We start from the raw sequence: 18634 nt of genomic DNA on the forward strand, positions 1-18634 counted from the left end.
GCTGTCTTCCCAGTCTGCTTTACAGCCTTCTGACAACATAAGAAGTCTGCAGCCAGAAAAACCTACAAGCATTGTAAGAAATGTTTACACAACTGAAAACACGAAAGAAAAAAAAAATTCAAAGCATTTCTTACTGATAGGAATTCCTTTAACTATCACATGGGCATGGTCTCTTCCAGCTTTTATAAAAATGTGTAACAATATTCACAATATTCTTATTGGGACCAGGAACACAACTTAGGAAAAAACAGAAGTGATTTAGAACACAGTGCTCCAGATCCAAGGTTTTAAAAGTATAGCAGGGCACAACTATCAAGGAATTCTAGTATGTTTTCATCATTACTCTTTTATGTTAATTGGACAAGAGTTCTTCTGATCTCACAGTGAAAAATTGCTGATAAAACACTAGTGTTTAGTTGAGAGGGAATAAAACTGGGTTTTGGTAGAAAAAAGATAGCATTAGAAAGCTATAAACTAGCACAAAAACCCCATCTTCAGCTGTCTTCCTCCCAGCTGTGATCCCATTGGCTTCAACAAAGTTAAAAAAATCCCATTGATCTGGCACAGGATTTCATTTAATGAAAAAAAACCAAAAAACAAAAAACAAAGCAAAAAAGCCAACCAACTACACACAAAAACCCACCCCCTCAAACATCAAACAAACAAACAACAAAATGAAACAAAGAAAAACCCAAACCAAACACAACAACAACAAAAAAACCTCACTCTTATCTCTTTGTTGATTTAAGGCCAAATCCTGACCATTTAACCTACAAGGAATATATTTTGACTGATAACACAACAATTCTGAAAAATAAACTGCTGATGAAAATACAGAGAAGAATGACTAATTTGATAAGGTCTACAGTGTCATTGGTAAGACTGAAAAAAATACTATGCAAACAGAAGATAAGGCAGCTACTGGCAATCTTACTGGAAGTTGTAAGTAGGGAGCAAGGATCACTCTATGTATTTGGAACCAGCTACTGGAATAGAAATAGATATGCGTTTAAAACTAGAAGAGTGGGTTGGATTAGTTAAATACACCATAAGTGGTCTGGCAGTTTAAATTTAACCTATATTGGATTAAACTGCATCTTTGTGTGCAAAGACATTACTGTCATGAAACCAATAACCCCGTAAAAAATAAAACCCAGCACCCATCAGCTCTGTCCAAGGGGACAGTCAGAGCATGTCAAAGAGGTCTTGTTTATTTATTTTTCAGGCTGACTCAGCACCAGATTTTTTTTGTTGTTTGGTTTTGGTTTGTTTTGTTTATCCAGCAGTATTACATAATGTATATGGCAGTTAAAGTTGGAGGTCAGATGTCAGGAGACACAGGTAAGGAAAAATCCTGCAGTTTTGGGGTGTTTAGTTACAGTAAAGTATTCTTATAAGCATAAGACATAGCTTTGTGCATTTCCTTGAGTTTCATTTGGCTCTTCACTGAACTGCATCCAGAATCACACTTTTCATTTCCGTCTGTAATTTTAGCCTTCATATTTGGCTAGAAAGCTGAAGAGTGGAACCAAAGCAAGGCGACTTTGCTAACAGCCTAATTCTGGAATTCAGAGATAAAAGCATTGTGCTTGATGGTTCATGCTTGGTTAACAGCAAAAAGATTTTACTCTTCAACTTACTGTATTCCAAAGACAAAATAATTTCAGTCACTTTAATAATAAAAGAAGCCAGTGCAGCAACACGGTCTAGTGCCAAAGGATGACAACTGGAAATGTTCGCAGTACTTAGAAATACTAGACTTTTTATTGGATTATTTTCTCATTAAGATGAGATATATCAGACAGGAATTGATTGTGTTTTGAAATTTCATATGTGCTCCCTGGCTTTATGGTCTGAAAAAATAATTGCAAACTTCCTATCTGATGGGCTGGCTTCTAATAAAAAAAGCAAACTCAGTTATTCTAACTGCATTCTAGGTAGATTATTAGCACCTGTTTTTTGAAATCTTTGCTAAATACTGTTGTTTTACCAAAGCATTTTTTTAAAATGTAATACAATTTCAGCAATTCCCTTTGATGCAAATTCTAACCTATGGTCACCATAAACTATGAGGAAAAGGAACTTCATTAGTTTTCTATGGATCAAATTAACAGCCACCGAATCTTTAACAAATTATAATAATAGGCTGAACTAGGTAGAAAACATTGAAGGACATTGAAGAAATAAGTAAAACTCAGTTGCTTTTTTCCCCCCTCTCAGCTACGATCTCTGAAAATAATTTTAAGGTAATATGAAGTGGAAAGCTTCCACCTGCTACACTGTGCACTACCCTGTACTGCACATGTTCCTGTAGGACCTCTCCCAGCACTGAAACACTTGGATGCCTGAAAGAGTTGAAAATCTTCCCAGTCTGTGAAATTACATCCAAGTAATTAGCTTAAAATGTCATTTAGACGGTTTTACAGATTGGAAATGAATGTTGATACACAGGGCTACATGCATACCAAGTTACCATGTAGTAATAACTTGTAAATGTAATAGTTATTTATGTGTTTATGTATGGTCCTAAGTCTACAACAAAGTGAACTAGGTTAGCTTAGCCTTGAAGAGAAAAATCATACATGTAAATGCATGGCACTTTTTCCCAGACAAACACTGAGATTTTCAAGACTGCTTCCTCTGTATGTTTCATCAACACTCAAAAAAAATTTAAAAATAAAAACATATTGCCATGCATGCAGTCTTACCCATGAGCTACTCTGAGAACTTTGTAAGCAATATAGCTAAAGAATGTATTCCTATCATCTGTACACATGAAGTGTATTGACATTTTTTCACACGTGCATCTTATTCATTTCATAGTTATCTCAGGATGTCTTGAAATGATGCAAAGCTAAAACCAGTTTAAATAGAATTTAGATTTTTGTTTGCTCAGCAGCTGTGCTTGGTATCTGCGCAGGCAGTTAGTTTCCCAAAGTAGTAGTTCTTCTGGTCTTTTACCATAGCTAAGTTAATTTTTAAAATAACTTCAACATTTCAAAAATTATCCATGGGCTTGGGCTACCTTTACTTCTTTTCCATTTAATTGGGACACTTCTATTAAGTTGTTGTTTTGGTTTGGTTTGGTTTTTTTAATATATATAGCTCCCCATACAGAAACTGCCAGCTTGATTCTATATCTAGGATCAAAGCCAATGTCTGTCATTCTATAAGAAGATCAAATTAAAACCAGCTTGCTCATCAGGATGTATAAAACATCTCTATTTCACCTGCCTAAGTATTTTTAAAATGCTTCTTCAAGTTTCTATGGATGCCATGAATTATCAACTTATTTTTTCAAGGTCATGTCCATGGAATTACAATTAGTTAAGTGGAAAAAAAAAAAAAAAAGACATAATGTTCCGAAAAAAAGACCATCATTTTGGCATGCTTTTTTTCTTAAATATTTCAGGGTATGAAACACTAGCAGAAAAGAATAGAAACGTTGTACTTTGACAGAAAACAAGAAGCATGTAAAGGTCTTCAATACAATTCAATAGATATTGTTCTACTGTTGCAGAACATGGAAATAAGATATGTCTCTAGCCTTCATCAGTTATATAGCGTAATTGTATTATGTTTTTTCTAAGGTTACACAACTCCTTCCAGATATTGCAAGCTCCAGAAGGACATATATAATCTACAACCACATTGCTTTATACTAGTAGGAGGGCATTTTTTGTGCTAGGAGTAATGCAGACAATTGTAGCTCTCCCCAAAAGGTACTATGAAATACTTAGTGTGAAAAAGGATACTTAAAGCATTAGGAGAAACACACAAACCATGGAAACTCCTGTGGATGAAGAAGTAAACTCTATTTTAGCTGTTTTTCAGTAATGTTGTATTTCAGTTATTTCCTCTAGCTCACCAAAACAGCTTGAAAGAAAAGCAGAGTATGTTGTAAGAAGGGATACATGAGAAAATGAATAGACAGAAAGTTAAAGGAAGGCTTAAACTCTGAATTTGTCTTGCAACTAGTTTTGTTGCTACTGTCCAGAGGGGCACCACGTCCTTGCCTCCTGGGACAAATCTGACCTTCTACTTACTGAAAGCAATATCTGAGGTTCCCAGTATATGTGTGAGGAAATAAAAAATTAAAATTACTCTCCGTGGCAGTGAGAACCAAGGCCAGAGAACCAACGCTTCTGCACAAGATAAGCCTGATCCTGCCCACCTTGAAGACTCATGTGCCTTTTTCTTCCTATACCTCTTCAATGCCACTGATATTTTGCCACCTTTCTGTACCAAAGCCTGCAATGATCATGGTGTTTCTTAATGTTTCTTTGCATTAGTTATTTTTGGTTTGCTTTTTCTGTGGCTTTGTAACATGGTAGTATGCCAGCTTTCTTTTTAAGTGGCCTAGAACCTTTTCTGATTTAATTAAATTAATGTGATACTTACTCATCTCCTTCCTTTCTACCACAAGGCTTACTTTTATTTTTTAATTAAATTTTCCTGATGATGACAGATGCAGACAAATTACTGCAGTTGCTCAACACATTTGAAAAATAAGGCCACTTTTTTAGGAGTCTCTACCTAAATTTATGCAGCTGGCTCCAGGTTTTAGCATTTGGAACAGATGACAGCTCCTGCATCTCATCCAGGGGGGTTTCAGTGCTCTTCGCTGCCTCAGCGAGGTATTTGTCACTGTCACCTAGAACAGTCACATCCATGTGAAAAGGAAATGTCACAAGCTATCAATTGCAGTTTTTGTTGATCTACCCCGGCCTTCATTACCTGGTCATCACAGACAGAAATAATGCAAACTTCACTAGGGTATGTTTTGGAATAGATAAATGGATAAATTAAACTTTCATTCTGCACTCACCTTCATGTCATTCAGCAAGACAACAGCACTTTTTATTCTGCTTACATTTACTAATCGATCTCCAAGTTTGAAAATCGTAATCAACAAGTTGATAAACAGCTATTGAAAATCCTACCATAATTCCACACAGAATTAGGCCCCAACATTACACAGACTTTAATTATGCATATGGACAGGCAACGGGAAGGAGACCATGGTCAAGCAGTTGCACGGAAAAATAAATGCTTCTTCACAATTTTGGTATTTGAACATACCATGATAGAAACCCAGTGGGAAATCCTATAAGACGTTGCTGTACTCCATACCCCAAATTTTCCAACTAGGAGCACAGGGCAGAATATTTCTCCTTAATATTTAACCTGACATCACCCCCAGCGCAACCACTGGTGGCTTTCCAGGGGTGACACACACCCAGGGCCACCTCACCTGCCTGGGGCCCTGGGCCTCCCACACCGCCCTGCAGAGCATGGAGGTTGCTGGCGGGCAGTTTGGCGGCACAGGCCTCGCTGTGAGACAACCTCCCCTCGGCCACAGAATCACAGAATGTCAGGGACTGGAAGGGACCCCAAAAGCTCATCCAGTCCAATCCCCCTGCCGGAGCAGGGACACCCAGATGAGGTTACACAGGAAGGTGTCCAGGCGTGTTTTGAATGTCTCCAGAGGAGGAGACTCCACAGCCTCCAGTGTCTGTCACCCTCACTAAGAAGTTTCTTCTGATATTCAAGTGGAACCTCCTGTGTTCCAGCTTGTACCTATTGCCCCTTGTCCTACCATTGGTTGTCACCGAGAAGAGCCTGGCTCCATCCTCGTGACACTCACCCTTCACATATTTATAAACATTAATGAGGCCACGGGGGCTGTCAGGCATGGTGGGGGCTGGCTCACATGTCTCTGGCACAAAACCCATCAGCTCAAACCAGACCGGGACATAAAGCCTGAGGGAGCAGGGATGCAGGCCAGGGCAGCGCGTTTCGGGCACGGCACCTCCCCGCAGTGCTGCAGGCTGCCAGCCTTCGGCAGGGCCCACCGGCCACCTTCGCTCCTTCTCGCCCTCGCCTTGTCCTGCGGCCCGGGGCTGCTGGCGGCCGAGAGGTGAAGCGCTCCGGGCAGCGGTCCTGGGGGAAGGCGGGTCTGGGAGGGGGAAGGCGGGTCCGGGAGGGTGCTGCCCTCTCCCCTGCCCGGGCCGCGCCCCGGGAGGACGCGGTGAGAGCCCGACGAGCAGCGAGCGGACCGGCAGCCGGGGCTCACCCCGCGGGCCGGCTGCGGGCACAGCGGGGCAGGGGAGGTGGGAACGTTCCGCGGCGTGGGCAGCGGGGCGGGCAGGCCGAGGGGCGGGCGGAGGCGGGGCTCTCCCGTTGCCAGGTGAGGTGCAACGTCTCCGCTTCCCCGCTGTAAGCGCGCAGCAGCGCGGAGCGCACGCACGGAGGCAGGCGGCTCGGCTCGGCTCGGCTCGGCTCGGCTCGGCTCTGCACGGCGTGGAGCGCCCCAGGCCCATCGCCCCCCGCTATGGCGAAGGCGGGCAGGAAGGGATGCAGCTGCCCGGGCTTCCTGAGGAAGAACTGTCTCCTGCTCAGCACGGTGGCCGCCGTGCTGCTGGGTGAGCGAGGGGGCGAAGGCCGCTGCAGGGAGGGAGCGCCGCGCCGCCGCCCCTCGCCCGGCACGTTACGGCCCTGCCCGTCGCAAGGCTGGCGCGGCGCCAGACGCGGGCCCGCGGCGGAGCGCCGGGCAGCGCCAGCGAGGGGCGCTCCGCGGCTGCGGGACCGGGCCGGGCGCTGCGGGGCGATCTGCCGGCACCCCCGGCCCGATCCCGGCGCTGGCACGCAGAGCTGACGGCGGCAGCGCTGGCCGAGGGGCCGGCTGCGGTCCCCCGGCGGCGCGCAGGCAGGCTCGGGAGCTCCGCGGCGTCGCGTCGCCGTTGCCGCGGGGAGCAGGTCCGCAGTGACACTGGGGTGCCGCGGCGGCCGATCCAAAACGGGGGGTTCGCGCACGTAACCGCAGTTCCCCTCACGCCAGCGAGCCGGCCGGCGGCAGGGTGCCGAACCGCGGCGTGCCCGCAGCCCTGTGGGCCGGGCCTCCCTGGCACGCATTCCTTAAGCCCCCGTGACAAAGGTCGGGTAATTAGTCCAGTAAAACCGTGTTTTGCAAAACCCGCAAGTGCCCCGGGCGGATGGGTGTCAGTGAGCCCGCCGTGCAGGGGCCCTGCGGGCGTCCTGGCCGCCCCACGGGCGGCTGTGCATTCGCACACCTCGGGGCAGCACGGCTCCGTCTGCCAGGGCTGAGCGGCCAGGGGGACGCGGGGTGCCCTGGCTCAGTCTGCAGGTTGGAGCCCCCCGGAGGTGGCGGCTGGAGAGCATTAGCAGTGGCAATGGCGTGCTTCTGATGGCCTGAGCAAGCAGCACAACTGGGAAAGTCTGGCAATGCCACCCTGCTTTCAGCGCTGTTTTCAGGGGTGTCATTGTGAAGATAGGAGGATTTCTCCTCTCTTTGAAGTTTCTGAAGGAGATGAGAGTTGGATGCCATCTTCTTAAGAACAGGTGGGAAAGAAGGCCAAGAGAAGCTGCCAAATGACTTGGCCAAAGAGACTTTTCCATGGAGTTTTTGTCCAAGTCACGCACCTTTTTTATTTTCTCTTGGTGATTATTGTGATGCTAAGCAAGGAGAGATTCTTTCACATTATTGCTCCTGTAGAGGAGTGCTGCTTTAGGTATTTCATTAACAGCACCTGCTGTTTGATGAGTCTCTTTCAGATGACTTTTTTGGTGGTTTGAATTTTGGCTGGAACATACCTATTTCTGTACATGTTTGTTCAGGAGAGAGTTATTATTTTATAATTCCACCTAGCTATGTAGAAGTTATGATCAGAGATGTTCTTACCTACATGTATGTTGTCTTCCACACATTCAGTATTTGAAAGTTCTTGGTTCTTTTTCACCACTTTAGAAAGTGGAAAGTTTTTTGTAAGTTCTGTATACTTAGTGCTAAGGGCTTTCCTTGAAAATCTGGCTGTACAACTGGAGGAGTGTGTGTATGTGCCTGTGTTTGTTTGTGTGCAATTGCTTTTTTGTGTATTCCTGTCAAGTATACTGTCGGTTGACGTACTTACTTCCCAGTTACAGAAGTGGTTAAGAAATATTCCTCTCTCATTATCTTCAGTGAATGTAGGTAGAACTGAAGTGTGTGATGTGATTCTGCAAGCTGATCATCCTGAAAGGAGATTTCCCTGAGAGCCACAGAGCCTGGCATTGTAGGAGCTGTGGGGACAAACCGACCCTAATGTCCATAATACCTAATGGGAACTCACAGTAAGAGAGTGACAGGTGCCCAGATACCTCCTGTGTTTTTGAACTTCTCTACCTGTGAGAGTCTTCATAAAAATCCCTTGAGCTTTGGACCAAATTACATTTTGCGAATAGCTGTGTGTCTGCTGCATTTTCAGTATTTCTTGGAGGTGCAATAAGATACATAAGGAGAACAGTGAAATCCTGGTAAGGATAGCTCAGTTGAATTGTGTGTTATCTTTTTATTACAGCTTGAGGAATGTTTGTAATATACCTGGAGTCCACAAGTCCTTCATCATTAAATTTATGTATTTATTCTTTTTTTTAATATACACTGGGAAATTGCTCTGAGGTTTATTAATCTGCTTGGTTTGGAGGACCAATTTAGCATTCACGAACAGAAGAGTATCACTTATTTTGAAGGCAGAAAATATGGTCAGACTTTTCAGAAAAGTATGCATGAGTGAGGAGTGGAAATATCAAATGCAGCAAGCTGTGGAAATGTACTGTGAAAGCTGTCCAGCTGTGCTGCAAAGTGTCTGATAGTCCAGCATTATAATATGGAATAATGATTTTTTGCTCATCATTATCAGAGCTGTGTTCAGCATCTTAGTGAGATAGGCATATCATTCCCTAAATTGAAAAGTGTTCCTGATTACTTACGTGCATCTGTGACAAGAGGAGACAGACAGAAACCCCTCAGAATTCCAAACACTTCTTCCTTCAAAGGTAATTATTTTGTGTGATGTATTTGAAGAATTCAATCATTTGCCTGTTATTTACATTTAAAAAAAAAAACAAAAAAATGTTTATTTTATAGCACCTGCGGGGAAGTTATTTAATATCTGTGCACAAAATATCTTAAGAATGTCATATCTATTTGGTCAAAACACCTGTATATATTATTCAAAGAAAACAAAACTTGGCACTCAAGAGATTATTTTTCTTTCCTTAGTAGAGATTCTGCATCAGACCATCAAACTGTTGGGGAGAGATCTATGAGCTCAGATTCAGTCAATTTCAGACTCAGGGCTAATTGATAGGCTTCTGGTTTGCACAATTTCAAGTGATGGATTTGCCTGAACTCAAGGCCTGAGAATGAAGTTCATTGAACAATGAAGTTCATTGTTCTTAGCGCATACTTGGAGTGTGCAGTGGGTCCTCTGTGCTGGCCAGTGACTCAGGTGAGTTTTGGGCTCATCTGTGCCTCTCCTGTCTCCCTGCCCTTCTCTAGGAGGCAGAGGGGCAGGAGAGCAGCAGCCTCACACAGGTAGCTGCAAAAGGAGGACTATCTTGCATCTCTTTGCTCCGCTGACCTTACTGAGCCCAAAGCAGCTGAGCTAACAAAGGCATTTTAAAAGTCTACTTGCTTCAAATGCTTCTTCAGCCTTTAATAAAGTAAGTTATATTGCCTTCAGTTTGTACAATCAAGTCAAAATAAAACAGAAATATCACTGAAATTTACTCACCCTGAAACAGGTTTCTAAAGGACAATTGCGAAGGTGAAAGTTTAAGTCACACTTCATAGGATTCTCATAGAGCATCTATTTTTTGTCATCACTTTGTCTGCAGGAGGTCACCACTGCATACAACCAAACCAGTCATGAAGGTGAAAAGACTGATGACATATAAATACTTATTCATTAGTCTGCAGGTCATAGCCTAATAGCTTGTAGTCTTGTGTAGTTCTTCAGCAGAACAGCCTTTTTTTTTTCCTTAGAGCAGAAGTCAAAGTGTAAGTCATTTGAGTACAAGTGATCTCAGGCATGAGTCGCAGTGGTACACTATAATAAAGCAGAGATTTTTTACATATTCAGGGGTCTACGCAAGTAGGTTGCAATTTTTTTTTAATACTTACATTTTCCACATCTGTGAGACCAGTATATTTTTTGTAATAGTTCTGTGGCTGGAGAACATGATTATGAGGGATTCAGTTTGCATGAATTTGCAGGTTACACATACTCTTTTTTGTTGCTTAATGGGGCATCTGTTTGTCACTTCCTAAACAAATTCAGAACTTCAGACACCTGTAAGCCCGCATGTGATTTGAAGGATTTTTTTAAACAGCGTATGTGTGGGACACTGGAATTGTTTAGATATTCATCAGGAAGATAAGAGAAATTCAATATTTAGATTGATACAGCCACCAATCACAAGAGATTGTGAATGGCAGGTATCCGTCCTTCAGACAGCCATGTATCATGTTTGTCAAAGGTGCATAGATGCAGTGAAGGACCCTTCTGTGCCCTGACATTAACTTCCTCCATCATCCTTCTCTTCACATACATACATGACTCTCTGCGCTCATACCGGACATCTCAGATCTTAAGAGAATAGAGGCTCTGTGTCCTCTCAGCGCAGGGCAGGGGGAGCAGGAGCTGTCCGAGGTGACAGTGGGAACAGCCTGGGGACAGCTGGGGGATAGGGGGCTGGAGAGCAGGCGAATGCGGAGCTGCGGTGCTGGGCAGGGGTGGTGGAGCGGCTGAGAGCGGAGACAAGCAGGCAAACATCTCCAGCATGGTGGGACACCCGATGCTTGTACCTCCAAGGTGGCGTTCATTCGGTCTCTGCAGGATCAGACACCTTGCTTGCGCAGTTCCCTTGCTGGAAGCTTGAGGCTGGCATCAGACTTCCTTTTCTCTCTGCATTGGGAAGAGAGATTAAAATATACACTGTTCATATCTGAAACACCAGCATTGCAGAAACTTTCAGTGGTGTGACTATAGCTGTTTTCTAGGATTTGATGAGTGCAGCAGGCACTGGAGCTTCTGTTTAGTGTACTTTATGGTATCACCCCAGCAGTCCATATGCCAAAAATGTATTATTTTCAATTTTAATGAAAATTATTATTTTATATTACAGTGTTAAGTAGTAATATCTTCCTATAACAATATTTCTTGTTCACAGATCTGTGTTTAAAAAAAAAAGTCAGGTGCATTCACACCTGCTGACTGCAGCTAGAAGAGCTAGGCTTCCTGTGCAATCAGCTCATTTTAAAAGCACTAGCTCCTATTGAAATTCATCCATGTCAGAGCAGTGTCAGCACATGCTAGCATTACGGGAAGCCCACCAGTGCATTCTTAGAAGAATGAATGTCTGGCAGGGTGTTGACAATAACAGAACAATTACTAGCATACCACTCTGTTGAAGGCCCCTCACCACGCAGAAGGCCACCCTGAATCCGGGGAGCTCGCCCTGCTCCCCGAGGGTGGGGAGTTTCTTTCGCAAATGTAGCTTGCAGCCTCTAAACCCCATAAAGCTGTAAATTCTTTCAGTATCTACCAGTAAGTTCTTTCAGTCTCTGACAGGTGCAATATAAAAATAAAAAGCCCATTCTGGATATGGAGTAAACAGCTTCAATGTTTTTAATAACCACTTCCTCATAACTTTACCAAAAAGTGACCTATTAGCTTAGTTTAGGCTTTCTTCTGTACCATTTCTCTTTGCTTGCACAATGCATTGTGAAGGCTACAAGCAATGAAGCAGATTAATTATCTCTTCAAATACACTAGCAAAAACAGAGCTCTTTCCTTGACAGGAGGAAAAAAAATAAGGGGAGTGTGCTAAAGCAAGGGAATTCTTACCCTGTCAGTTCCTGACAAGTATAGTTGTAATGCAAACATCTGATTCCTTAAATTAATTCTGAAGCATAACATTTAATTAATTTGGAATTTATAACAAGTGAAGACCAGACCTCTTGAATCAACTGTAGTAGGATGGCAACTTAGCAGAAGTCTCTGGTGTGATTTAGAGCAGCACAGATGATACTTGTGACTTTTTATGCCTCTTTAGACAGTTGTGATGGCTGTCTGTCTGTTCTTCTCTGTCACACTGCATACAATTCCATACAGGATGGGATCTGTTCAGTAATGTTTGAATCCCAGCCATTCTGAATGGATGTCTGAATCTAATTTTAAAGACACAAGGTAAAATGCAGAATGGCCAACAGTTTTGTCTGAGAGTTTCACATACTACTGAGAATCAAAAATCCAGAAACACAGCCAACAAAAGAAACCAAATATAATTAAATTAAGCCTTGTTCCTCTTTTGCTCTTGAGCTGTTTTGAAGCAAAGAAAACCTAACTTTTTTTTTGTTTTTCTTGCAAGCAAAGTGTTTTCCTGTTGTCCATGTATTTCGTCCCTTGCTTTAACATAAAGTGAAGTGAAACTATTGCTAGAGCTCAACTTGTAAATAAAGGGAGCTTTGGAAGGAGTGAGCCTAACATCACCTTACACTCTACAAAGTCCCAAAGCTACAAAAGGCTATGAAATATTTATTTCCATTTGAAACAATAACACTAATACTAATACCAGCAAAATATTTACTGTTTCTTATTTCCTAATTTTGTTTAAGGAAAAAATAGCACAATGTCATTATGATTTTTTTTTTCTATTTGCATATTAACAAAGCTAAAGACAGTTCTTATAAATTCCAACAAATAGATAAATTTCAGGTTGAGACTGCTCACAAACAATACTTTCACTGTTTGCAGATATACATTTTTTTTCTATATTACTAAAGCCTTACAGAATTTGTGGAAGGCATTCTTACTTATGGCAAGTCCAATTCTAAACCATGTCCCTAACTGCCACATCTGTGTGTCTTTTGAACAACTCCAGGGGTGGTGACTCAACCACTTCCCTGGACAGCCTGTTCCAATGCCTGACAACCATTTTTGTGAAGAAATATTTCCTAATATTCAATCTGAACCATCCTTGGTGCAACTTGAGGCCATTTCCTCTCATCCTATCACTTGTTACTTGGCAGAAGAGACCAACACCCTTCATGCTACAAGCTCCTTTCTGATAGTTTTAGAGAGCAATAAGGTCTCCCCTCAGCCTCCTCTTCTTAAGGCTGAACAGCCCTAGTTCCCTCAGCCGCTCCACACCAGACTTCTGCTCCAGACCCCTCACCAGCTTCGTTGCCCTTCTCTGAACTCCCTCTAGCACCTCAGTGTGTTACTTGTGGTGAGGGGCCCAACACTGAACATGGTATTCAAGATGCAGCCTCACCAGTGCTGAGTACAGTGGCACAATCACTGCCCTGGTCCTGCTGGCCACACTATTCCTGATACAAGCCAGGATGCTGTTGGCCTTTTGGCCACCTGGGCACACTACTGGCTCATGTTCATCTGGCTGTTGACCAACACCCCCAGACCCTTCTCCACTAGGCAGCTTTCTAGACACTATTCCCCAAGCCTGTAGCACTGCCTGGGGTTGTTGTGACCCAAGTGCAGGACCCGGCACTTGGCCTTGTTGAAGCAATTGAGGCTCCTGGCCTCGGCCCATCAATCTAGCCTGCCCAGATCCCTTTGTAGAGTGTTCCTACTCTCAGGCAGATTGACACTCCCACCCAATTTGGTGTCTTCTGCAAACTTATTGAAAGTTCTCCTGAGTCCTCCTTTTGTTGCTGATATATTTATAGAAGTACTTTTGTTCCCTTTTACTGTAGTAGCAAGGCTCAGCTCTAGTTGGTCTTTGGCCCTTCTAATTTTCTTCCTGTATAACTTCGCGGCATCCTGGTAATCTTGAGTAGCCCGTCCCTTCTTCCAAAGTCATATATTCTCCTTTTATTCCCAAGTTCCAGCCAAAGCTGTCTCTTTAGCCAGGCTGGACTTCTTACCCACTGGCTCATCTTTCGGCACACAGGGACAGCCTGCTCCTGAGCCTCTTAAGATTTCCTTCTTGAAGAGCGACCAGCCTTCCTGGACTTCTTTGTCCTTTGGGACTGCCTCCCAAGGGACTCTGCCAACCAGCCTCACAAACAGGTCAAAGTCTGCCCTTCGGAAGTCCAAGGTAGCAGTTCTGCTGACAATCCTCCTTACTTTTCCAAGAACAGAAAACGATCAGAAAACTGGGTGACTTCATAATCGCTGTGCTCAAGGCCACCTCCATCCAACACATTATCTGTGAGTCCTTCTCTGTTCACAAACAACAGGTCCAGTGGGGCACCTTCCCTAGCTGTCTCACCAAACAGCTGTGTCAGGAAGTTGTCTTCCATGCAATCCAGGAGCCTCCTAGACTGCTGTGTTGTATTTTCAGCAGACACCTGGTAGGCTGAAGTCCCCCATGAGAACAAGGGCTATCGACTGGGAGAACTCCCTCAGCTACTTGCAGAATATTTTGTCTGCCTCTTCATCGTGGTAGGGTGGTCTGTAACAGATGCACACCAGGATTATCTGATGTGTTGGCCTTCCCCCTGATTCTTACCCACAAACACTAGTCAAGCTATCATTTCCCTTGTCGAGCTCCAGACAATCAAAACACTCCCTAATATATAGGGCTACCCCACCTCTTCTCCTTCCTCGCCTGTCCCTTCTGAAGAGTTTATAGCCATCCAATGCAGCACTCCAGTTATGGGATTCATGCCACCATGTTTCCAGCATGTCAACTATATAATAGCTTTTCTACTGCACAGGGGCTTCCATATGTTGCATTTGTATAGCTGCACATCAGCTGGGGTGTTGATCCTGACACCTTTTTGCAGTGAGAAGATCTAATTCCTTTGTGACCATGGTTTCTATCCTGTGTCTTTGCTACTATACAGCGTTCCAGCCCCTACCACTGCTGAGGTGCCAGACTGAAGGATGTTGCTGGTATCGTGACCCCAAACACTGTCATGCTGCCCCGGGCTTATCTCTAATTATGCTGAAGATCACAGTTACATTGGACTTTATGTTCCAGATTCATTTTTCTATCTACCATTGTTCCATGTATTACACATTCCATGAGAATCTGGTAGCATGCCAGAAGATTAAATGTGTCGTGATAACCATTTCTGTGGATTATATATATTCTAAGTGTTTTCCCATGTTGCAAAACAGCTATTTCTTGGTCCTGTCATGCTTTTGGAACCACAAGCAACCTGGCCTTGCTTAATATGAACTGATTTTTTAGGTCATATCTGATTTCTCAACCCTTTGATGTCTTCATTAGTTTCAGAATAATGATGTTTCTGCATGTCACTATCTGTCTCTCTTTAGTTTCCACTAAATTGCCTTTCCAACTGCTTATCTCAATTTATTACAGTCAGAATCATTCCACTGCCTCTCCAGCAAGGGGATAGCTAGAACAGTATGTCCTGTTTACTGTCCTTCCTTTCATCACAGTTTAAAACAGAAGCTGTAGCAAGGTTCAGAATCTGCCAGATATTCCCAATTACTAGCCTTTCACCTTTCTTATACCATTGCCACCCATTTAGTTTCTTATGTGTTTCAAGGGTCTTAAATGAAGCTGTATTTTTCCTGATGTGCTCCATTGAGCTAATATCTCTTGGGCTATACAGGCTGTACAAAGGTGCTTATACAGCTTTGCAATAGCAATCAAATCTTGTGAGAAGAACAGAAGATCAGTAAGCTTTTGCAAGGAAGGGTGAAATGCCCTAATTTTTGGTGGCATTGTAATGCTGCCATTTGTGTCATAATATGTTAGGCCAGGTAGGCAAAATATTAGACAATAGGAACAACAAAACTGGGGACGTGACAGTATCTGAAATGAGTGACGAAAAGGGTCGAAATGAAAGCACTGTCATATAAAATTGCATGGATTTGGAGACATGGAGGAAACCGCAACACCTATACATGTCTGGATGACTGCAGAGGAGGTAGGTCATATTTAAAGAAGCCTCCAGCTGCGGATGGGTGGGGTGAAGGAGAATGGCAGTGGGTTTAGAAGTGACAGCTAGCAGGGTTCATGGGGAAGGTCTGCAAAAGAAGAAGGGCAAGTTACCATCATCACATTATATTTCAGTTTTACTGTAAAACACAAGAACGTGAGATAGAAAGATACCTCCTGGGTTATCACATCCAGTCCACTGCTGCTTCAGGTTACACCATTTTATATAAACTTCAGTAACATATGATGCTCTGTCTTAAAGCTAGGTAGGCTCCTTGGTGCTGCACATCCTCCTAGGAAGCTATATTAATCAGTCTGATTGTTGAAAGGCTTACAATTTCCAGTCCAAATGTATTCTGGTTCAATATGCATCCATTTGTTGAAACATTGCTCTTTCTCTGCACTTCAACCATTTTCTGAATTTCTAGCTCACTCATCCATGTTGGACAAATGAAGGTCTTAAATCTCCTTTCAGAAGGTAGGGTACTCATTCTTTTCATCACACTATAGTCCTTCTTTTCCCTGTGTTTTAGTTTGAGATAATTTTTCCTGAAGCCTTGATGAGTTTCACACACTATTCCCCAACAGAAGAGGTGCTTTCACCAGGACACATCCCAGTTAATGAGGAAATGTGTGTTGTATAGCTGATGGGAAGGAACTGTCAGTTTCCCCAGATTACTTAATTTATGACACAATCTTTATAATGTGGTGATTATTATGTTAATGTTTTAAGTACTGCACTACACAAATCGGATGAGTCACCAAGTTTGTTGAAAGGCTGTGAAAGAGGCAAATTTTATCTCTGATACAAATTAATTTATCTTAATAGAGTTAAGGACTAACCAAGGATTGAATTCTTCACAACACCTCTGTATTTTTTCTGTATGTTAATGGACTGTTCCTATACGTAAGTTCTGTACAGCAGTTCTCACCAGTGTACTGAAATACACATAGAGATGCAGCACAATTGTAAAGGTTTTTTTCTTTACTTCAGCTGTATTCTTTTACCTTTACTTTCTTAGGTAGAAGTTACATCTGCATACTGAAAATACTTGGAAGATACGTACACATTAAATTCATCTACACCATATTTAGATAACTGAGAGGAAATGAAGAGTCCAACAGGAGAGACTGTTAAATTATCGAACTGCTTAGCCATCTGCACATTGCCAGTCTGGGAGAACATTGGTCCACTGTTCAGATTCACAGGAAAATTGCCATTATTTCCTTTCCTTGGCTGGACAAAAATAATTGCCCTTGGTTTGACTAAGGGTGGGGTGGGTCTTGTGCAGGGCTGCATTGCAGAGATGTTGCTCTGTGTTATCAGAGACTGCTACAGGCTGCTCTGTATTATCAGCCCTGCTACAGGCGTCTGCAGCACAGAAAGCACCAGGAGTTACACAGCTTTGTCAGTTGCTGTGGCCTTCACACCTGTGTCAGAGGAGTACCCCACACTGGAGGGGCTGGTTTTTCCCCCTCTGGCCAGTGCTCCACTTTGCTTTAATTCCTGAAGGTCCATCACAGGGAACCACTGTCCACCCAAATTTGCCTTGTACTGCAATCAAATAATGTGACAGCCAGCGATAGGACAAGAGGCAGTGGGTTCAAACTGGAACACAGGAGGTTCCACTTAAATTTGAGAAGAAACTTCTTCACAGTGAGGGTGACAGACACTGGAACAGGCTGCCCAGGGGGGTTGTGGAGTCTCCTTCTCTGGAGACATTCAAACCCGCCTGGACACCTTCCTGTGTAACCTCATCTGGGTGTTCTTGCTCCAGCAAGGGGATTGGACTGGATGAGCTTTTGAGGTCCCTTCCAATCTCTAACAATCTGTGATTCTATGATTCTGTGACTCTGTCATTTGTGCAAAGGAATTTACAGCCACTGCACCCTCAACAGGTTAATCAGAGAGAGGACACGGGGTCTCACCATGGTGGAGGAATGAACACACCTTCCTCCAGTACATTCCTACTAAATATTTTTCAGTAGACCAAGATATGACTTGGGAGCTTTCTTCTTCTGGAAGATTTCTGAAAGGACTTTTCTTCAGGTATCACTGTAAGCAAGCTGGTAGTCTGGGCAACACCAGGATCCAGAGAGTTAAGATCAGTTGCCATGCAATTACACTCCAGAGACTCTAAATCCTACCTCTGTAGTTGCCTGCACTTTTCTAAACGTTTTATTATTTTCATTCAACACCAGTATGTTTATTGGAAGGAATAGTAATTGTCAAGTGGAGCGGAAAACAGTAAAATGTGTAACATTAGAAAATATTAAAAATAATCCAAAGAGAGCTGAATTAGTAAGGTGAAATAATGTTAAATAATTTCCTCTACACACTCTATTTTAGTGTTCTATATTTGGCACTGTGTATTTCTTTGTAGTTAAGAGAGAGCCAGTAATATTAAATATACTCTAGAGAAAGCAAAAGCAAAATGGATTTTATAAAGTATTACTAAAGGACTCAGACTGCAAGTCTTGCCTACCTGTGCTATAATTTGACATGTTTATATTGAACGTTTAGTATTGTGTTTCAAATCAAGTCACGGAACTTTTTTTGCCAACCTTTTCAATCTCATGAATCATCTGCTGTAAAGATAATCCGTTTAAGACTTACCAGTATGACAGAAGTAATTGTATTTTAGTCTGTCTTCTGAACAGCATATAATGTGAAATTATGAAGAGCTTAATCACTTTGTTAATAGAACAATTCATGTTGCTACGGTACAATTAAACAATCTCAGGTTTGAACCATGAGATGAGCCCATATTTTTTCTTCTTTCAATGTCATAACAAAGCAGAATTCCTATAACTCCCCCAGTGTCCATCAGTATTAGCCAGAATCACTAACTCTGCTCCAGGAAATGGAGTTTCTGCATGCTGGACTTATATAAAACCAGGAAGAATAAATCCC

At 42.9% G+C, this 18634-nt stretch overlaps 1 protein-coding gene across 1 annotated transcript in view; it reads left to right on the forward strand.

Annotated features, from left to right (window-relative positions):
- The first annotated feature begins 6275 nt into the window (after positions 1-6275).
- The window catches only part of SLC1A1 (solute carrier family 1 member 1), a 62658-nt gene continuing 50299 nt past the window's right edge, over positions 6276-18634 (forward strand). Inside the window, exon 1 of the mRNA XM_080362441.1 lies at positions 6276-6425. Within this exon, the coding sequence (XP_080218567.1) occupies positions 6335-6425 (91 nt within the window). The 5' untranslated portion in view covers positions 6276-6334. The remainder of the gene's footprint in view (positions 6426-18634) is intronic.

This window comes from Nesoenas mayeri (genome assembly GCF_963082525.1).
Source record: "Nesoenas mayeri genome assembly, chromosome: Z".
Classification (NCBI taxonomy): domain Eukaryota; kingdom Metazoa; phylum Chordata; class Aves; order Columbiformes; family Columbidae; genus Nesoenas; species Nesoenas mayeri.